Source organism: Lissotriton vulgaris, chromosome 5, assembly GCF_964263255.1.
Source record: "Lissotriton vulgaris chromosome 5, aLisVul1.2, whole genome shotgun sequence".
Lineage (NCBI taxonomy): Eukaryota > Metazoa > Chordata > Amphibia > Caudata > Salamandridae > Lissotriton > Lissotriton vulgaris.
The window spans coordinates 420,234,932-420,258,379 of record NC_141693.1 but is presented as its reverse complement, the minus strand read 5'-3'; the positions used below and the strand labels follow the sequence as shown (position 1 = coordinate 420,258,379).

Below are 23,448 nucleotides of genomic sequence, written 5' to 3'. Positions count from 1 at the left end.
TGTGGAGGACAAAAACCTCCTCCCCATGCCAAGGGCTTGTTGATTTTGCGGCTTAAGAGACGCACCTCCCTCAAAGGCTCATTGTCACCATCTGAGGCCGGGGATCGAAAGGGGTGTACCACATGATGTGCGTCCTCCGACTCCCAATTGGCACTGTGCAAATAACAATTAATGGGCAAAATATATGACTTGCTCTGAAAACCTCATATCTGAAGCTGCAGCAAACATTTGATCAGAAAAATCAGCCCAGGCATGTGGGGCTACTTTATCACAAATAAAAAAAATGGCCCACTACCTCTTTGCTGCCACAGGCCCCTCCGGCAATGGCCGACTGCCCGCCTTGTCAATCCGACCATGCCTTGTGACACCCTGTAGATTAACATGATATGTGATCACTGATTTTACAGGTTTCTGCTCTGAGACTTACACTCATCGGCTAGTCACTAATGTGGTTCTGAGAATGCTCAAAATGAATCCCCCGACGTTAAGAAAGAAAAAACCAAGAGATGAGAGAAAATGATTTACGGAAAAAGAATAAGAGATTTAAAGCATGCTCTTTGTTATGAGTTTTACAGCATAGTGTACTCTTTCACATAATGCCTCAAGTGTGGCTGTGTGACTGCATCCCCAATGCAGAAGTCACTCTTCACTTACTACCTCCTCACTATAAGCACCCGTACCCTGATGAACCCTTGTCACCATGCACCATCTTCAAAGCAGCTGCACCATCTACCATACCATTATGACTGGCACACCGTGTATCTAGCTGGCATCACATCTTGTGGCTCTTGACATACCTGCAACCAGGACACAGTCATACTTGAGATGAATAAATCCCCCCCACAAAAAAACAAGGCAACCGGCATTCTCTATTCATGCTCTTAAATTCGGAAACAGCATTCCTGTATCCATCAGGACTGGCCCAACCCTATTCCAATTTAGGAAAGAACTGAAGATGCACCTCTTTCAAGAACACTACATCACAAGAAGGTAATAGACCACATCCACCCAGGACTCGAATCATTGATTGACTGTATTTTTCACTCTGTTCCTGTACAGCGCTCTACTGCCCTATGGTTAGGTTTGCATTATACAAATATCACATACAGACAGACCTAGTTCAGAAAGTTTGAAAAGTACCTAAAGCCCACAGAAAACAGCTTTTTGGATGTCCATTCCAAGGATCGTGTTAATGACTCCAGTGTAGGATGATATGGGGTACTTAAGGTTTTATTTTTCACTTGGGATCCCTGCCCTCAGGTGAAGAATTTTATGACACATTTAAGGTCCATTTTCTTTCACTGGGGATCACTTTGAGGCACTTTTTTAGAAAGCAGCATGATTGGCTTGCTTGGTATTTTTTTAATTATTTTTCACACAAAAAAAGCTACCAAAACAGGGATTACTTTATCAAAAAACAAAAAACCGTTATCCTGATGTTCATGGATTTTTTACCTGCATGTGGGGACCGTTAACTATTTCCCTGCCTAGGAGGACCATGGCATAGTAACTTTGCATAGAAGAGGTCTGTCCTAAAGAAACTGGATGCAAGCCTTAAATGACCAATGGCAGAGAGGGTGGAGGGTCCTCTAACGGTCAATTAATGCTTCTCCCACAGATAAATGGGACGGTCAACCCTAGGTTTGGTGGGGCAAGAGCCTTGATGGTTTGCAACAGTTCTCACAATCCAGACCCTGAAATAGGCCATTAGTTATCACATTCCCTGGATTCAACATAAAGCCTTAACTTTGGTCAACGTTGGAAATGTAATCCTAAACTTGACATTGGTTACGAAATTCACATATTCTACATGACAAGCCAGATGCTAGGGAATTTTATGTACAAAACTGTCATACATATACGACAACAGTTAATGCACTACGCCATTTTTGATTTTATTAACAATGAAGCAATTTGAAGATGAATCATTAATTGCTGACAATCAGCGACATTCAGGAAGAATCTTCCGCTTAATGAAGAAATCGTTGCCACTTCCCAAACTCCTACAGATGACACAAATCGATGACATGACATATGCCCATACACTATAGACTGTGAATGAGGAAGAGCATACAAGAGAATGCCATTGGTCATGTGAGTGCAAGTGGAAACCAAACATATCAAGAAATGTGACAAAATGGGCTATCACTATGGGTTGTCAATCCTGTCCAGGCATGAGCCACAAATACAGCAATTGTGAAAAAGAAAATTACTTTGCTAAGGTGTTCAGAGCTAAATTAATGACTAAATGATAGGTAGACGTACCATGTCAAAACGAACAAAACATGACTTAAAGGAGATATACTACTGTGAAAATAGATTCTCTGTGAATCCTTCCATGTTGATTAAAACGTCCCTATACACAATGGCACCACAAAAAAGGTTGGCATCAAACCACATGATGTATGACACCTCCACCGACAAGTGAGAATGCTGTCAAGAAATAAAGAACTGAAAATGTCAGCTGTGGAACTAGTTGAGGGTTCACATACCAGTAATTTTATATTGTACACCAGGACTACTTGTAACATCACCTGCCAGTGAAAGTGGTGATAAAATGTGTCCTGACTCTCCCTAACACTGACGGTGGCCATTAGGTTCAGGTTCTCTAGGTGTCAGTTTAGAAATATTCTCTGACACCATACAAAGCAGATCAATATCCCTTTGTGATCCATTATATGTGCTTAAGACTGAGGCACATCCCTTATGTTTCCTTAGTGTTACTGCTCAGCTCTTGGGACTGAAGGCCATGATGGTAGACATGATAATCACTCACTTTGTGAAAAAGAAATCGCTGGCCCTAGACTAGTGACTGGGGAAGCTCAGGGGACCTCAGGCCACCGGACATCTTTCCAATGTCCTATTATACACAACATTGCTATTGTATCTAGTCCCATTCAATCAGAAGGGAAGAAAGAACCAACAAGTCTCCTCAATAAGGCTTAATTGAACATGGACTGGACCCTCCATTATGATAATCTCAATGTGGTGGTGCCCGAGAAAAATACAAGTAACATTTGCTTCTGTGTAGACATGCCTTGTACAATGCACTGGGTCAACAGGAAAGAAACACACCCATGGATATATCAATGAGGTGGAGCATAAGCAAACCACAAGCTGGATCACTACAAAGCCTTTACGTGAATCACTTCTACAACTTTAAATGGGCCGGTACTGTCCGGTACGGAGTACCGGCACTTTTTTATTTTGAGAGGGAGAGTACCGGCACTTTTCGAGCGTGACGTAATACATTTACTTGGAGAGTACTGACACTTCTTAGAAACAAGTAGGTACTCTGGTACAGAGTACCTGCACTTCTATTTTTCCATTTCAAGCACTGTCTACAACAATGTTGTCTACCTATTAGTGATCGTACAGGAGAAGAGGCTGGACACTGATATTTCGTCTGCAATGTAATTTTTCAAGAAACTACCAAGAGGTTCTAGTATGAAAGGGCTTCAACTACAGAAACAATATTCTTGTGGTTGGGAAGAGTGCTTGAGGAACAGCCTCGCACTGGTCTGTCTGGCTACTGTGGGCACAGGCCTAACGCTCAACCCTGAAAAGTTCATCTTTAGGGAACCTGAACTGAAATTCTTTAGACACATACTTTCAGAAACAAGGCTGTAACCCAAAAAGTGGACATGGCAACTGTGATCGAAACCAACCCAGTGAAAGCCTTTATTTTCGTTAAGGCTGGTATTTTTGGGATTGTTTAAGCTCCCCTGCTCACCCCTATCCACACACTCCTCCCAGTTCGGTTACTTTTTCCTTCTTTAAAAAGAACCCTTTCCCTTGCCTTCCATGTCTCTTTCGATACTCCCCATTTCATTTTACTCCCTTTTTTTCCAATCCCCTTACTCCCCTTTATGCTTTGCTCCTACTTTTCAAGCCCCTAAAACCTACTGTCTCTTTGCTCCAATGTTATTACTAATCCCTTATTACCTATCCCATTTTACTTTTTTTTTTTAAACCTCTCACCATCTCTCCTTCTTTATCCACGACTCCTCCATCTTGTATACCTACCCGCTTTATCCTACTTACCTCTTTGTCATGCTGTCCTTTAAAATGAAAATTTTCCTTTCCACAGAAAGATTATATTTTAATGGAGGGGGTATTTCATAATATTAAATGATCAAAATAACAGATTACCGTCCAGTTTCTGCCTGAATTACATCAAAGGCTATGCTACGTCAAGCACCCTCCTCAGGAAAAACACCAGACAGGCACCAGATGTACTAGTCCTCTGAATGACAGTCAGGATTTTTAGGGATCAAGGATGATATTACAGAAAGAAGTCGCATGATGCATTTGACACAAATAAGCCTTTGCTCCCAGTATAATTGCAGAAACATTCAAGATGAACAATGGAGCTCCCTTCAAAGGATATGACTTTTAAACGTTTGTGTGTATGGATGTCTGAGGCATGTCTACAGCCTCAAGCTAGCCAAAAGGCATAAGAGCGCTGTGATGTTCTCATCAACAGCGAGTGAGCCACAAGGCAATCACATCCTTGTTCTCTCAGGTAAATTAGAAGGCGGAACATTTTATATTCTCACTAACGGAATGGTTAAAAGAGCTGGATTTTTTGAGGGGGCGTGGCTAGCAGCCAACGATGGCGGCTGCAACTTAGGGAGGCTCCTGGGCAGAGGCGGCTTTCCGTGAACATCCGTGACTAAATCCTGACATTTACAGGCGGAAAGGGGCGGACCGGACCCGGCGTCCGTGCGGCAAGCATCGCTGTAATTTCCAGGAACGGCGGCGGCCTGAAAGGGCAGGATCCCGTGGTCAAGGGGCGGAGGAGGAGCGGGGCCTGACCGCAGCAGTGCAGCCGCGGACTGAAGGCGCGACTGAATCCGGCCGGAAGTGGCCCAAAGGCGGGGGTGAGTGGCAGGAAGCGCCGGCTCTACGAGCGCACCACCCGGACACCTCCGCGAGGCTCCCCCCCCGTCTCCCGTCACCCGGAGCACAGGGGCGCACATCAACGCTCATCAACGTCCCCATCGGCGCCCCCCGGTCCCGCACGCATTCACCAGTGGAGCGACAGAGGCTGCACAAACGCCTGGTGCCGCCATTGCCACGCAAGCGGAGTACGCCGGGCCCCAGTAACGGCCGTCAAAGCCTCACAGCGTCCGGAAGCATCACTCGGCGACCGCTGCGGTCATCGGGCAGTGGGCGCTGCGGACTTCTCCACGGGAACACCAGGGGCCATTTGCGCACTGAGCCACAAGAGGGGCAGGAGCCTGGCCGGTGCGCTAGGCGGGGAGATACTGAGGAGAGACATACTGCGACGACCGCAGCTGGGGTAGACCGCAGCTCACAGCGCACCACCAAACTCCCCTTGGGACCCCTTGCTGGGGGGCGACCTGGCACCTGATCAGTACACGATCCATGTGAGTGCGCTGGACCGCTGCACACCAGCGAGGAAACACCATCCCCCACGGCGGTGACCAGTACATCAAACACAGCCAGCCATCGGAGAGCGCGACCCACGCAAGATCACTCTCCCCTGCTGCCAGTATACTTCGCGGCTGAACCATGTCTCACAGGGGCCCCAGAAACAATACGGCCCAGGCCAAATTGGACAAATTTGCTTTTGAGAGGCACTCGCTGCCCCAAGACCAACGCAAGGCCGCCGGCAAAACGGCAGAAGCGGAGGGGGCGAGAAAGGCCACGCTAGATGATGTCCTGGCTGCTCTGGCCCAAGTACAAACGACGGTGGGTGCCACGGCGACGGAGGTCACCCTGATTAGAGCGGATCTCCAAAAGATGAACGAGCGGGTCAAGCAGGTCGAGGTGGTCACTAAATCGCTGGTTGAGGATGTATCCGAACTGCAAACAGCAGTAGAACGTCTGCAAGCCGATAACAGACTGCTGAGGGACAAACTGGACAACCAGGAAGGGCGCTCCCGGCGCAATAATGTCCGAATTTTAGGTGTGCCGGAATCAGAAGACACGGGGGCGTTGGACCTATATGTGGAGGACCTGGTCAAAACACGGCTCAAGCCCAAGGGACTCTCTAACTTCTTCTCCGTCGAAAGGGCGCACCGCGTTCCGGGAGGAAAACCCAAGTCGGGGGCCTCGCCACGACCGATACTGGCCAGATTGTTTAATTTCCGGGATCGGGATGCCATTCTGCAGGCCGCGAGGGTGGCACCGGCCATCCAGATCCAGAACTCCAGGATTGCTTTCTTCCCGGACTACACAGCGGAGGTGGCCAGGAGACGGAGAACGTTCCTGGAGGTAAAAAAGACCCTGAGAGACAAAGAACTCCCCTATTCAATGATCTTCCCGGCTAAGCTGAGGGTGGTGGCGGACAAAAAGGTATGGATCTTCGACTCCCCTGATGCAGCCCGTGACTGGCTGGAGGGTTGGCACACCGTTGGAAGACAGCGCAAATCACACAGACCGGATCGAGACCACGGGGAGGGCAGCAGGACTGGCTCACAAGCATCAGGTCGAGTGGAGGGAACGGAACCCTCGCCCTCCCATGGATTTGAAGGGGGCGGCGAGGAAGAATGACTCCGACCACGGACTCTGCGCACCAAGAGGCCGCTGACCGCTGAACTGACTTATCTCTTTCGTTGCTACACGTAGATGCTGGCATGGCTGCCCCGAAAGCCTTCAGGGAGGCCGCCTGCCTGGGGAGACGCTCTCCCCCCCTACACGCAAGTACTCTGGTTTTGGGATGGGTAAAGCACTCTGCTCAGTTGGGGAGGCGGGCAGTTAAAGGTCCGTTAAGCAGGGAGGCAGGGAGGGGGGTTTGTTTTGGAATGTTTTTGTTGGGAATGTACACAAAGGGTCGAGGGCAGTGTTTCGGTACGTACAGGAATCAGAACACATTATTGGGAACGGACAGTGACTTTATGCCCCCATGATGCATCTACATACTTGGCTGCAAGGCGACGCAGCAGAGGGAACGGCCGCATCTCCGGGGCAATACATCATGTGCCTATCACCCCTAGATGGCTAGCTATCCCGTAACTGCAGAGGGGGTGACGCCCTCTGATACACAATGCCCACCTTTGACCCTGGTTTCCTGGAATGTGAGGGGCTTGGGGGATAAGGTTAAGCGGGGATTGGTATTGACTGCTATTAGGCGCCTGCGACCTGCTGTAGCCATGCTACAAGAGACACACCTGATGGGGGGAGCTACGAAGGCCTTAGATAGACGGGGCTACAAGATGTGGGCCCACTCTGCTTTCACGTCCGGTTCCAGGGGGTCCGGCATTCTGATACAGAAGAACTCACGTTTTATGCCCCTAGCAGTTAAAACGGATGATCAGGGCTGCTTTGCGGCTGTGCAGGGACAATGGGAGGGGAAACTCTTTAATTTAGTATCAGTGTATATTCCGCCGGCTTTACACTCGGTCCACCTCCCAAGACTAGGAGACTTCCTTTTAACTCTCCCTGAGGGAGAAGTCATTCTAGGGGGGGATTTCAACGCGGTCCTAGACCCACAACTAGATAAGCACCCTTCCCCCAACCAGACAGGGGGGGAAACATACTTTCGGCGATTTACCACGGCCATGGGCATGTCTGACATCTGGAGGCACTTACACCCGAGCACGAAACAATACACATTTCACTCCACGGTGCATGGCAGCCTGTCCCGCATCGATTATTTCCTGTCGCTGGGGGAGGCCCTTTGTCATGTGGAAACCCTGGTGATTCACCCTCGCGGTATTTCTGACCACTCACCACTAGCACTAACGCTTTCCCTACAGACGAGAGCACGCAAGCGCATCTACCCCATGCACGCATCATATTTTAAAGTTCCACAGATTAGCAAAGAACTCAAACGCACCACGAAGCACTACTTTCTTGAAAATACCCGTTCAGTGCGCTCCCCGGCAACGCTCTGGGAGGCCTATAAAACAGTTCTGCGGGGCCAAGCCATCAACACCATAACCGGTCATAAGAAACAACAGTCTCAGGAACTGGCCGACCTGGAGATTACATTGAGGGAACGAACCACAGCACATGAGTCTCACCCTTCCACCGCTAACATGCACGCACTCGCTCTCCAGCAACAGCTGTACAATGATCGCCTACGATTGGTAGTCAAGGGACACATAACCGACACCCAGAACAGGATTTATGAAGTGGGGGACAAAGCGGGGAAGATGTTGGCTTGGCTCGACAGACGTGAGGGCAATTCCAGGGGGATCCAATGTCTAAAGGATGAACAGGGAGGGACGCACACTGACCCGAGGCGGATAACGGAATTGCTTGCGACCCATTTTGAAAAAGTGTACACCCCGGATCGTGAAATCACACCTGAGTGTGCCAAGGCGCTCTTGGCACCGATCGAAGTCCAAACCCTCTCACCGGAGGCGTCATGCGAGCTGGAGGCGGACATCACAGCCGATGAAATCCAGCTGGCCATTAAAGCACTAAACCCATGCAAGGCGCTGGGACCAAACGGGATACCCATGGAATGGTATCAAGTGATGCCGGACACCCTCAGTAAGCATCTGTTGGAGATGTTTGAGGACTGTTTACAGGGGGGATCCCTCCCACCGGACCAACGTACGGCTACTATAATACCGATCCCCAAGCCGGGTAAGCCCCCAGAGGATTGCTCCTCCTATCGTCCCATTTCCTTATTGAATGCGGAAGTGAAAATCTTGGCCAAGCTACTGGCACAAAGAATCCTACCCCATCTGTCCTCGATTATACACCCGGATCAGTCTGGGTTTATGCCACACAGGAACACGGCGATGAACTTGAGGCGGTTACACGGTGTGCTGGCCAGAGCCGACACCATTACCACACCGGCAGTAATCCTGGCACTTGATGCCAAAATGGCATTTGATTTGGTGGAGTGGGAGTACCTCTTCGAAACACTGACACGTATGGGGTTCGGGCCTCGTTTTTTAGCGTGGGTCAAGCTGCTGTATAAGGCCCCAGTGGCTCATGTGGTAGCGAACGGCCACATTTCCCGCACTTTCCAGCTGGGGCGGGGCACGAGACAGGGATGCCCTCTGTCACCCCTGTTGTTTGCCATTTCACTGGAACCCCTGGCGACTCTCATACGAGCCTCTCCCATCCTCAAGGGAATACCGGGGTCCGGGGGTTGGGAAGACCGTCTGTCCCTATACGCAGACGACATGCTGCTGTATCTAACGGACCCCGAGGTGGGAATACCGGCCTTGTTACGCATTTGTGACGCGTACGGCAAGATCTCCGGCTACACGCTAAATTGGTCCAAGTCAGAGATTTACGTGTTACGAGGTCCGGCTCCAGCTCTCGACGATAGTTGCCCGCTGCGACTGGCGGGGTCATCTTTTAAATATCTAGGCATACACGTCACGAGGGACCCGACTGAGTTCGCGGACAGGAACCTGAAGCCCCCCCTGGACAGACTCAAGCGGGATGTGGAGTTTTGGTCCAGCCTGCCATTAACACTCCTCGGCAGGGCAGCACTCTACAAGATGATGGCGTTACCACGCTTCTTGTACGTCCTTGACAATTCACCCTATCCTGTGCCACCCAAGTATTTCCAGAAAGTGGCGGCTCTGGTATCCAACCTACTCTGGGGCAACCTCCCGGCGCGCGTGGCACAATCCAAGTTACACAGAGACTGGTACAGCGGGGGCATTGCGCTACCGGATTTAAAACTGTACTATTGGGCTGCACAACTGAAGCCCATTAATCAATGGTTACACGCACCCCACGATGAGCCAGCGTTTCATTCGGACAGGGTGCAGCTGGGAGCTGATAGTCTGTTGGGTCCGCTATATGATTGCCGCAAAGTGCGCACTCTGATAGGCCCCACAAAGATAACGGTGCAGATATGGCACGCAGCTACGGCAGCACTGGGCTGGAAAGGGAGAATTACTAGGATGACTCCGCTTTGGGACTCTCGCATGCTGGGCAACCTGAGGAACACCAAGGGGTTCGCACAATGGGACACTATAGGCATTTCAGTAGTGGGCGACCTATGGGAGAGGAATGAAGTGGTCCCCTTTGCCCGATTGCAGGATCAATATGAGCTCAGTGACAGGGAACTGTACAGATACATTCAAGTCCGTCACGCACTGCATGCAGCCATTCCAGCAGACACACAGCTCCCAGATTCTACACCTTTGGAGGATCGCCTACTCACCGATTACATGTTGGAACGAGCGACCTCCCTCACTTACCGCAAGCTGCTCAATAACAGTCCTGAACCCACAGCACACCTGAAAGAGAAATGGGAAGGGGAGATTGGAGATATGGATGAACATGAATGGAACGAGGCACTTGGGTCCCCAAAGGAGGTAGGCATTTCGGCACGCATGCGGTTGGTGCAATTTAAGATACTGCACAGGGTTTACTATACAAGGAAAATGCTACATCACATACACAGGGCGCCCCATCCCTACTGTCTGCGGGGATGTGGGGAGGAAGGTACGTTCTTACATACCGTATGGGACTGCCCCAAGATCCAGGAGTACTGGAAACAAGTGCTCCGCACACTTTCGCAGGCACTAGACCGCTCCATATTACCAGACCCGAGGAGGTGCTTGCTAAATATATGGGAACCTACTGACTTGAACCGATACGAGCAACTATGGGTCACGGCAGGGCTAATGGTAGCAAAACGCGACATAGCTCAGCGCTGGGGGGCAGTAGAACTGCCAACCAAGTCCCAGTGGTGCCTAAACATGGACCGGGTAATGTTAACAGAGAGAGCAGTATACATCAACCGAGCATGCCCCGGGAAATGGAATAAGATATGGCTGAAGTGGAATGAATACAGGGGGGACATCTGCGAACCTCTGAGAGAAGATGATCAGGGCGAATCTGATGAGGAGGGTGAGGAGGGCTGAACTCGGGCGGGAGGGGGCGGCGGGGTGGAGACCAGGGTTGCTGCAACAGGCTTCTTCTTAGAGCTTAGGCAGATGGGCCAGAGGGGGCAGGAGTGGATGGGGTGGGTAGAGGAGTAGGCGCACTGTGATGGGCTGTCGAGTTCCCATACTCCCAAGAGACTCGAGAGAATTGAAATGCATTGATTAATGTCCGACCGCAATGTCATTCCTAACTGTTAAATGTTACGGGTTGTTGTTATTTAAAGGAAAAAAGGGGAAAAAAAACAAAAAAAGCTACATCAAAACCTCAATTCATGCATTGAATAATTGCCCAACTGGCACTTATAACTCTTTCGGCACGATCAGTCGCGACTTTAGCGTTCCTACTGTATTGATATTCTTCGTGCTGGAAGTTAATGTTTACACTGATCCACTGATAGCGGCCGGCCCACAGGGTTGTAGGCATTCCGCTGTGTACTATGCAAAGTGCAATAAAGGTTTTTGAAAAAAAAAAAAAAAAAAAAAAAAAAAAAGAGCTGGATTTATCATGCTATCAGCCAACTTGGTACTGTGTCAAGTATTAGGTGGCTATACGTTGGACCAGTCAATATTCCTGAGTAGTGATTGTTGGATGGTTGCACTGCGGGTTTTCAAAAACAATTCTGAAAGGTCAGACAGAATATGAAGTGCCTTAAATGGGAAAAATAAAGTGATATAGGGGAAAAGAGCCTCAGATTCCTATTACTGGGAGAGACCTGGGTGTAATTACGCTGGTTAGCAGTCATCACTCATGGGAGCCACACTCTAGTATGATCCCTGCCCAACACTAACGTCTTACATGGTTCCCTGGACATTTACCCCATTATCCCCGCCACATTCAGTGAGTCGGCCCTTCTCCATGCAACTCCCAGGAACTCTAGCCCCCCAGGAAAGATCCAGCACCCGTACCATACCCATCCGAAACAGCTGTCTGTTTTTCCAGTCAAAAGGTGTTTTACCCTTCATTAACAGAAAGCCCTGCAGATGGAAAACTGACCATTTGTGCAGGCCAGAGACGGTAATCAGTACATTGAATAATTCAGAAAACTTCAGTAAGCTCTGTCCACACAAATGCTACCAGTTCTCCTCACGTTACTGGCAAACATTTGATGTTCATCCACTATCTAGGATCACTCTTTTGTTTATCTTTGACATGGACCCTAAGCCCGTCTGTATTCCACTCACTCACTCTTGCTCCACAATCTAGGAAAATGCTCAAAACGTTAAGCTCAGGCAGCTTTCCAAAGATTATGGAGAAAAAAGTGAATTCTGCCAGGCAAGGAACAAGGCAACTCCTTGTGTGCTTCTCTTTTTCAAACGTTTGGCTTGGATCAGGAATTCACACAGCAGATCCAGTCCAAGCTAGCCACTCATCACTCACTGTTGGAGAATGATGAAGAAGCATGCTAGGATACAATTAGCTTGACTGGTTCCTAACTATGCTCTGAACACTTTTAGCCTGATTGCCAATGGGATTCTGAAACAACTTCTCCAAATTGGATATAAGCTGGAGTTCACATTCAGCAATATCAAGTCTCCATCAAGGTACATGACCTGCATGGACCACCAGTGGTTTTTCTTGGATGACAGGGTGCATACTGTGTGCTTCCTTGACACTGCAGACCTGGTACTGTCTGCCACCTGCTGCTGAGAAGTGCTGCATAGGAGGACACTGACCAGCAAGCCCAAGTAGAACAGAGGAGCTGCAGAAAGGGTTTTGAAGCACTGCATAGACCCCTGACTAGTGGTGACAAAGAGCCATAGCAACAGCAATAAAGAGCAAGAGATCTGACCCCAAGAACAGAGACCCACCTCATTCTTAGTATCCCCTAGCCTCAAAAACTAGGATAACAGGAGCACATGTCCACCACCAAAGTCGGTCATGAGTACAAGTAAAAGATGTTGGGGCCACAGTAGTAATCCAGCTTGACTGTTGTCAGCTGTGCTAAGGTTTAGAAACCAGCCAACCTCTGATCTACATCCAGAACACATAGGCTAGACTTCAAAGACTGTGTGCGACTCTTTAGCTCATTCAAGTCTGAAATACAATACCAACTTCTATTATCCTTCACTGGTGAAGGTGGGACACACTTGAGACCTTTGACAATTGGTCCTGTGTGGCTATCATCTACAAAAGAAGAGCTACTATTATACTAGGCTTTAGAACCCTTTAACCATCTTAAGGAGACAGAACAGGCACCCCTGTGTCTGGTACCAGAGTTGGCCTCGAACTGTGTATGAACGTTTTCTGTCATTAGTTTTGAAAGGCCCTTTTGTGTTTTCTAATTATTGTAGCTCCATCAAATGTGTAATCATAAGCAGTAACAAAAGATGAAAAAAGATGCAACTCTCTTTATTACCTGAGGATGCTGTTCGCTGTATATGTTCGGAAGAAATCTCACTAATGCACACACAGCCCCAGGGTGCACAATTTCAGGATCCGCTAGGTGCGACCTAGAGTACATTAAGAAGATAACATTTTTTATATAATAACTGCATTAATTCAAAAGGTATTGCATGCCACCATATAGCGGATGCAAAATACTTGCAGCTCAAGAAACACAGGGAAGTCACAAGAGAGATAAACAACAATGGAACACATTGCAGTGTACAAGGACTCACCTGCCAGTGGAAGGATAGCAGCCTTAGGACAGAAGTGGTCAGCCTGACAACTAGTGCTCAAGACTAGCTTAAGCTAGTAGAATCCACTATGCTGCCAGGACCATCATCAACAGGACCAAAGCCCCAGACATTCAGGGTCTAGCATGTCATTGGGCGATCTCAGAAGAGAGTGGTGACTGCAGTTGTCCTGTGTGGCACTTCCTGGTGTTTGTAAGGCCCACCTTGGAACATCCACAATGACCATCACACAGAGATCTCCTCACACTGCAGCACATGATGACACCTCATACTACCCCTAAGACGCCAACGAAACCCTAATTCGATGACAACTTTGAAAGTTCAAGTGACATTCATAGAAGTTGTAATATTTTTAAAATGTTAATGAGATGGGATGCATTACAGCATGGGGACCTAAGTACAGCTCTTCTGATATAACACCACTCTTTATATGATACCTCTATGAGGCATCCCTGTCACGCATCCTGCAATCCTCGCCCCAGTTTGAGAGCCACGACTTAGGAAGAGTTTATACAAATCAAAACATTATTGACAATAAAATGTGAGTTTGGCCGTGTTTTTTTGTCAATACTGGGCCAGCCGGTCCTAGTATCGGCACTTTCATAGGGTGGAATATAATGTCATCTCTGCGATACTAGGACCGGCTGGCCCTGTATTGATTTGTTTAAGAGCCATTCATTTGCTTATAATTCCCCCTAGGATTGTTTTTTCCTATATTTTTCTCATTTTTTGATTGTATTGTTTGTATTAATGTTGTTTGTGATGTATTCTTAGTTTTTTGTAATGTTTGATGCAAGAAATTTCCTTTTTGTACTGTGTAAAGAATTTGTTTTTCATGTATGTACAAAGTATATAAAGGTGTGTAAATATTTAATGTATTGTTGTTTTCTGTCAAACAGCTTGTCATAACTTGAAAAAGACAAAAAAACATTGACACTAAGTAAGATGTTGGGGGGGGTCACAATAAATGTATCTTTTCCCTCTTAATAAGCTTGTGGAGATTTTGTGGTTCGGGTAATTTGTGTTATATATTCTATAAAGGGTCTAGCCCCCACCACGTGTTTCTGGACCTATCCCCTTTTGTTCTCTGGCTATGATCAAGGCAATAATTAAAGGTTTTCTGAAATAAAAACTTCTGTGCTGCTTCTTAGACTTCTCTCATGTCCACCAGATGTCTGCTGTCTTATTTGAACACACTGGTGATTTCTGGTACCTTGGAAACTGCTGACTGCAGTTGGATTCATTTAGGGCCTCGGTGAAGACATGTTTCTTTGAAACCTCGAGTTAGGTGTTCATGGGCATAGCTTGGTCAGCAACGCTGGTGGGCAGGAGGGGGTACTTCAGGTTTCCCACAACCACAATGGTTAAAATATATCAAAAGAAGCAGGGCAGGATGGCCCCTTATGGAGCAGTATGAAGGGGGGGCGCAGATCGTGAGGGACACTTATAACTCAATTTGTTTGTAAAATAACCATTTTTCAAGACCTTTAAAACAGAGACAAGTGTGTCTCTGTGTGTGCTTTATCTGCATGTGTATGTAAAAATCCCAAGTGAAAATTGACAAACACCTCACCATACCCAACTTAAAGCACCTGTACATAACTATTTTCTACAGAAGGCATTTATTAGGGGAGGCACACATTTGGTTTAACTCCAGAAAAGTCTCATCCGAAGTTCTAGGATATCCAGAAATAGTCATCCCATTTTTTGCAGACTTAACTAGTAAGGCCCTAGATGGCTGGGTGCAGGAAAGTAAGGTAAAGGATTATGATGGGCTGTATAATTCAATTATGAAGGGGCACATCTTCAGTAATTGCTTTACAGAGTTATGCCAGCACCTGATAGATTCCAAACTCACTGTACCTGGAGAGCTTGGGAAAGAGGTAGATATTTAGCCCAGCACCAGAATTGCCTAGAAGGTACCAGTGAGTGACCACAAGGAGGGTGGTTTAGGCCCCAAGCAGAAGGTCAACATTGAGAATCCCTTTGGGCCCCAAACGTCTGCAAGAGGAAAAAGTCCCTGCCCACCTCTCAATATAGGAAAGGGGGTGGTTTGGTCCAGTGATCTTAATTTAGGACTGCCTTCGGAAATACAAAAACTGGATGAGTTTCAATGGTTTTTGCTGTAAGAGAAACAACACTGTGATTCGAGTGCTAGCCAATATTTCTTATATCTCATTACTTAGATTTCGGACATTGCAGCTGGATCAATCATAAGTCCAGTGCTTAATTTGAGCCTGTGGTTTACGGTGCTTGGCATCAGTACCAAATTGTCAACAAAGTCACAGTATGTCAGTCTGCCACATGGTGGTGCTGCTTGGCTATTTTTTAAATGGGCACAGCAACAGTTGTTTAATCATTCAATATACATTAAAAATGAATAATAACTGATCCCCACACGATTCTTCTAACTTTGGGTTGCCTGGAGAAGTCTATGGCTAGTAGGTGTGTTGGCACTTTCTTTGGCAGAGCTGGCAGGGTCAATGGTAGTGCAAGCTGCAGTGGATTCCTGAGAAGGGCCCTGGCACTTTTTTATTTTTTCTTGTTTTACAAATTAAGCACTGCGATGAGCCCCAGTTGAGAATGTATGCAATTTGAACCCACTCTTGCTTTTCAGCTGTCCTTTGACCCACATGTAAGGTCAGCTAAACTCCATTGACAAGCCCTGTAAAAAAACCTGCCCAATGTTGACAATAGAACATGGTCGTTAAATGGGCATTGAACTTCACAAGGTAAACCACGTTGAACGGCGTGATTTACCTTGAGAAGTTCACCAGTCATTGAAAATAAAGTAGTTCACTGGAGGGACGCCACCCCTGGGGTGGTGCTTACCACATACTTTATCGACGCACGTGGATCAGTGAGCGATACCCGAAATGCACGCATTACGCTGTTGAATTTGGGATATGAAGATTGGAACTTTATTTCTCTTAAATGAGGTGTGTATGAACCATCACTCTGCAACAATAGAACATTGTTGCCTGCACATCCAGGCATAGGTGATATACAGGATTCAATGCATTATTTTTAACCACATCGCTGCTGCCCATTTTCCCCTCCGGTGCTGAAGAATTCAGATTTACATGATTTCATGACGAGCTCAGCTCGTCATCAGCACAGCTCCACTGTGCCTCATGACGAGCTGAGCTCGTCATGAGCATGGAAAGGGTTAAAGAGCATTTAGTATTAACATCCTCAGCCCCCACTGCTATTCAAGGAATTGAAGGCCTTCACTTTTGCTTTCAAGTGAGCCCTCAGCTATCACTAGCAGGACTAGTGATATATCGCCCCCCGGTCGGCGCAGACCCCTCCCTAACTACCTTATTAGACACGATTGTTCAGAGCTCGCTCCTCCACCCCCTTTTTATTGTGGTAGGTGATTTCAATATCCACATGGATAAACCCGACTGTGCCCTGGCAGAACTGCTAAAAACCACGTTAAATACGGCCAGTCTCAGACTGATCAATGAGGGCCCTACACACACTGGGGGCCACACTATTGATCTCATCTTTTCTAATATCAAGAATGTGCTATCTGAGACTCCTCTCCCTCTTACATGGTCAGACCACTCACTCGTCCCTTTTACACTGAACATTGTGAATGACATCCCCGCTGCGAGTAAAAGCTACTACCTGAAGAGGCAATGGAAAAAACTGACCCCTGATACTATGTGCCCTGTCCTAGCGCAAACCTCCCCAATAATGCCAATACGGATGCTCTACTACTTAATGAATGGATCGGAAAGATGGTTTCCTCCATTGCTCCAGCCTCTCGGGCTCTATCAAAAAGAGACTCCCCCTCAGCTCCCTGGTTCTCGCAAGAACTTAGGAATGAGAAAGCAGCCTGTAAAAAACTGGAGAGACTCTGGAGAGCAAACTACGGTCTGGAAGAAAAAGCTAGGTATAAAGAAGCTTCCAAAAAATTCCGGAAAGCTATCAGAAAAAGTAAAAAGCGTTTCTATGCGGACTCGATTCTTCAGGCAGAACAGTCTAGCAAACAGGTCTTCAAAGTGGTACAATCGTTCTTCAAACCAAAATGCATTGAAAGAGAGGTTGTACCCACAGCTACGCTATGCGAACAAATTTCAGAGTTTTTTGACCAAAAAATTAAAAAAGTATATGACTCTTTTGGTCCAATAATAAAAACTGTGAAGCAGGACCTAGCGAATAATGGCGGGCCAGGCGAGATCCTCACCCAGTTCATGCATATCCCCCTGATTGAGGTAAGGCAGGAACTTATCCGCTGCAAATCCGGCTCCCCTGACGACCCCTGCCCAGCTAAACTATGGAGTGCCATAGCGGACTCGGTCGCCCCCACACTTCAAGGCATCTGGAACTCCTCCATCATGTCGGGCATATTCCCGGACGTCTGGAAGCACGCTACTCTCCTACCCCTAAAGAAAAAACCTAATGGGGACCCAGATGACCTTACGAACCTTCGCCCAATATCCCTATTAGCTGCCCCGGGAAAAATGCTGGAAAAAGTTATACAGCGCCAACTGAGCAAATTTGTAGAAACCAACAACATTTTGCATGAAACTCAATCTGGCTTCCGCCCCGGCTTTAGCACAGAAACAGCGCTCATTGAAGTTGCCGAGTCTGTGAGGTGGTCGATGAATGCAGGAAACTCAGCAATGCTGGTACTCCTGGATCTGTCGGCCGCCTTCGATACGGTGGACCACGCCAGACTACTCAGCCGGCTGGCTGAGATAGGTATTCAGGACAGAGCGCTGGGGTGGATAAACTCCTACCTATCTCAGAGAACGCAGAAGGTGGCACTTGGGACGATTTCTTCTACACCCAAAACCCTCAGCTGTGGAGTCCCGCAGGGGTCGGCCCTCAGCCCCCTTTTGTTCAACATCTACCTGGCTCCTCTCTTTACGCTAATTGCCAACTGGGGTGTCAAGGCAATCTCATATGCCGACGACACCCAGTTGGTATTTCCTTACTCTGAGATGACGCAGGAGTCTTTCTCTAATTTCAAAGGCTGTCTCCAGGATATAGCATACTGGATGAACACTAATAAATTAAAACTTAATGCCAATAAAACCGTAGTCACCTTCTTCGGCAAGGGTCCCTCCCCCCCCCCAAAACTCTGGTGGCCTACGGAGATGGGCCCGCCCCCTTCACCCAGTCACTCGGCAAAAAATCTTGGTGTGAGATGGGATGATAACATGTCCTTTTCATCCCATATCCAACAAGTCGCCGGTGGCTGCCTGAGCAAACTGAGAAACCTCCAAAAAATCCTAAGATTCCTACCAGAGAGCTGCAGAAAAACGGTTGTCCACGCGACTGTCACCTCCCGACTGGACTATGCCAATGGTTTATACCTTGGCCTCCCAAAATACCTGACTCACAAGCTTCAGGTAGTTCAAAATGCGGCTGCGAGACTACTACTGCGAATCCCGTTCAAGCAGTCAGTCTCTCCGCATCTCCGAACCCTGCACTGGCTGCCAGTAGCCACAGAATAAAATTCAAAGCTCTGACGCTGGCGTTCAGATCTCTGCATGGCTCCTGCCCACAATACCTGAAAAACCGCCTGCCAAGATACCTCCAAAGTCGCGCACTACAGTCCAACGACCGTGTCCAGCTGGCCGTCCCGCGCGCAAAAAAGGCCCGACTAGGCGGTCGGACCTTTTCAGCAAACGTCTCCGCTCTGTGGAACTCACTGCCTCAAGCAATCCAACAGGCCCCTTCCGAACCCTGTTTTAGGAAACTACTAAAGACCTGGCTATTCACCCAGCCACGCTAGCTTTCCTATTCTTTAGCCAGGTCATTTGTGTTCTACTAGCGCCGGGACACCTCCTCGTGAGGTAGCTGTTCGCGCTGTATAAAATCCAGTATTATTATTATTATCATTATTATTGCCACATAGACTTTGATTGGCCAACATTAATAATCACCAGGAGTCCAGACGAAGGATAGCGCTTGAAGGCGTCAGTGCCAGCCTGATGGGGCAGTGCTGCTCCCCTCCCATCACTGTGCATGAGGTGTAAAAGACAGTCTGGAAACGCACCAATAATGCAAGCACTGGTGAATTTTACTACAACCAGTCCCTCCCCATACCTGTGGCTCTTCAAACGGATGACAGATGGACGCCTTCTCAAAAACAGCACCATGGACCACTATGGGGACATGCCCCCTAGTATGAAGACGTGTGCCCTAATATGATGCCAATTCCTCCTTGGTGAGGGCAGATCCTACAGCCATTGGCTAAACACCGTGCGGAACACAGACTGAACTTCCAATTTGAATACTGCATAGTGCATGCCCAGTGCATACCAGATGAATACCTGACATTGACAGCACTTGCATATATTTGCCTATGCATTGACCACAGCAGACTAAAAGCATGTGCAAATATCTACATGTAGATCTCCTAAGGCAACAAGATAATAGCCAGCCACATAGGTGGATGCGCCTACCAATGTCTTGGGCCTGGGTCTGGGCCTGGGTATGGCGGAAGAGAAAGACTGCTAGCACCATTTAGTTAGGGACTGTCACCCACAAGGGGACTTGTGAATACTCGGTCCCAAGGAATAAGTGCTCAGTGACACCAGAGCTGAGTGAGGAGTGGTTTTCACTTCTCTAAGTGCGCATGACAGTTTGGCTGACCGAACCGTCATGCGCGCTTAGCATGTTCTCCTTGCTTTTATGAGTACATCTCGAATAAAGCTATTTTGACTGACTGATTGTTCTCCACGGGACTCTGTTGCACAGCCGCATGGAGAACATGCCCAGGTTCTCAGGTACTGCCTGAGCGGCCACACAAGCCGCTTAGACCAATCCTGACACTGCTCATGCAGTGTTGTGATTGGCTGGGAGAGTACAGGAGCCTGAGTGATTCCAGTGCTACCAGCCATCTACTGCCAGCCTTTGAATATAGACTTATAGCCCGCTGTTGAGGGATATACCGGTTGTTAAAGGCCCTGAACCTGAGTTTGGCAAGGACCTATTACAAGGGTGAGGGCCTTATAACGAGGGTCAGGGCCTTTAACAACAGGTATATCTAAAGGAAGAAGCACAAAAGGTTATTAGAACATTCCACCCATAAAGTGTAGAAAGTTCTAAATTAAAAAGGGGAAACATGAAGACAAACATTGGAACTTGGAGCTCCGGGCTTATACCAGTCATTATAAGTCCGGAGACACTGCATTGTCTTCAGTGGAGCTCTCAACATTCCAATGATCTAATCGGACATTAATACCACTTTTCTACAGCAAGCAGGTGGCTAGTGTCTACGGTTGGAGTCCTAGGGTCTTGGATGTACACTCCGCAATTAGCAATAAAATGCAGAATTTGTTGCCTACCAAACTCAGCATGTCTCTGTAAGCACCAGGTATTGTGTAATTTGCTTTTCAGTATCTACACGTAATTCTGCAAAAAAATATGTAAGATTATGATCCAAAATACAAAACCAGCATTTAGCACTATATTTTATGAAATGCGTCCTTGAGGCTATGTTGGAGAAAATGATTTTACAGCTTATAGTGGCGCCAAGTGGTAAAGGTGCACCATTGCACCCCGAACAGAGGCACGAGAAAAAACTTCTGAACGAACAGTGCTGGGCCGTGCACCCTCTGGCAGTGAGTGAAAAGCTGGAAAACATACACTTATCAAACTACTGCTAGATTAAGCATAGGAGATTTTGTGGATCCTTAAAGATAAAAACAAAATACCTCTTCTCAAAAACGGCCACAGTAAAAAGTAGAACTGTTCAACAGAAGTGATCTCAAACCCTGGGGCAACGTTGCAGGGGAACACCAGGGGCTAATACCACCAGGGAAATATCACTGCCACTGTGCCACATAGTTAAAGCATTTTTCCACCGCTGCGGCAACACTCACCCGTTACATCTTCCACATGTTAATTGGTAAAAACAACAGCTTTACCCTCATTCAAAGTTACAAAACGGAATCATCTGTTTTTTCCCCTCGGTTATTAATTACATGGCGACATTCGAGCGAGGATATTGCAAAATCTGAGCACACCTTGTGATTCTGATTCGGACTCAACTCGAGGTTTCTACCGAACTTTACTTCACTCCCCCTGAAGGGAGGACATATTGATTCTCTCACCAGAGGATTCACCTCGCCGCGCCTGTACGCCTTCTTGAGACGCAGATTCTATGTCTGAAGACATTACTCCATCAGAGAGCCCTGTTTTCACCAGCTGAGGCAGTGCACCCCGCTTCTTTAGCATCCCTCTGGTCGGCTCGTTTTACGTCATCACGCCTTTTTTAAATGCGTAACCGTGGTGAAGAGATCATAAGAAAAGACTGTGCCATCCAGCAAGGGAGTGCAGAGACCATTCAGGAATGGAAATTCACAGATATGTATGGTTTATTGAGCAGAGTGCCACGTGCCAGGGCACTGTACAGTGCACCCAAATCTTCATGAAGGTGTAGTACCAATTAGAATGATGTCTAGTTGAAAAATACTCTGGAAAGGAACCTATACTATCAGTGTATTAAGTTTCACTGAGCTCCCAAGACTGACTATCTCCAAGTGTCTCTCTGGTTTGGCAACAGCAGATCCTCACCACCACTCTACCCTTCCAGAGTTCCTCTTCCCGTCATCTTTTAACCCTGGCTAATTCTCAAGAGACGTCATTCACACTAACTTATCACATAGGGAGAGGTGTGGCGCCGCGGCCGCTGGAATCTGGGGATCACGGTTCGATCCCTAGCTCTGGCGGCAGGTTAGCCCAGCACCATGTGACTCTGGGCAATAGCTTGCTTAATCTTCCCGACGGCACCCAGCGCCTAGAGACCCTTACGGGTGATTGTTCGCACTTTATGTTATGTTATGTTATGTTATGTTATTGGGTGTCTTATAAAGCGCTCAGCTACTCGGGCAGAGTGTCCCGGCGCTATACAGATCTGTAGAGGAGTGGCCAGAAAAACACAGACAGACTATAGTCCGAAAAGCCAGGTCTTTAGTCCTTTCCTAAAGGACAACAGATTATCTAATTTCCTGAGGGAAAGGGGAAGTTTGTTCCAGAGTTGAGGGGCCAACAATCTGTATGAGCGACCACCAATGAGTGCACGTTTAATGGCTGGGACAATAGCCAGTGCTTGCGAGGAGGAGCGAAGAGATCTAGAGGGAAAATAGAACTGGACTCTTTTCCTTAAATAGACAGCACCAATACCATGCAAGGATTTAAAAGCCATGGTGAGAGTCTTAAAATAGATATGTGTACGCACCGGCAGCCAATGTAGCGAAGTCAGGAGAGCCGAGGTATGAGCCCTTGTAGCCGAGTTCTGTACCGATTGGAGGCGTGCAAGAAGGTATTCCGGAAGGCCCAAATAAAGCACATTGGCGTAATCTAGCCTAGAGCTGATCAGCGCCTGAACCGTGATTCTCCTGTGGCCATGGGAGAGAAAGGGAAGGAATTTCCTAAGGGTACGTAACAGGGCAAAGCACTGGCCGACTAGATTAAGAATGTGGGGTTTAAGGGTTAAGCCATTATCAATTTTTACACCCAGATTCTTTGCCAGAGAGGCGGCTGATGATGGATGATGCATATCAGTGGGCCACCAAGCTTTCCAGTGGGCGTCAGGGGGACAGCCAAAGAAAAGGATCTCAGACTTATCGAAATTGCATTTTAGCTGGTTCTGTTGAAACCAAGAAAAGACGTCCTCAAGGCAGCTCCTGATGGTATCGCTGACGAAATCTGTGTTCTTGTTGCAGGTAAAGAGAAGCTGCATATCGTCGGCGTAGGACACAATCCGGGCTCCATGAGATTCCACCAAGTCAGCCAGGGGAGACAAATAAATATTAAAAAGAGTGGGGCTCGATGCCCTTTCTATGGCATCATCGGCCACGACTGCTAGGAGAGACCTTCACTGGCTTCCTGTCCAGTATAGAATCTCTTTTAAGATCCTATGTCTTACATACAGAGCACTTGCGGCTGGCCCTGATGACGCACTCGGTACCCTGCTCATCCGCTATGTTCCAACAAGATGTCTTCG

General features: G+C 47.7%; 1 protein-coding gene across 2 annotated transcripts in view; it reads right to left on the bottom strand.

The window, feature by feature from the left end:
• Positions 1–23,448, bottom strand: part of WDFY4 (WDFY family member 4) — an 856,906-nt gene that overhangs the window by 587,505 nt on the left and 245,953 nt on the right. For both annotated transcript variants that reach the window (XM_086921796.1, XM_086921797.1), the window contains one exon: positions 13,196–13,289. In XM_086921796.1, coding sequence (XP_086777922.1) covers positions 13,196–13,289 — 94 coding nt within the window. The remainder of the gene's footprint in view (positions 1–13,195; positions 13,290–23,448) is intronic.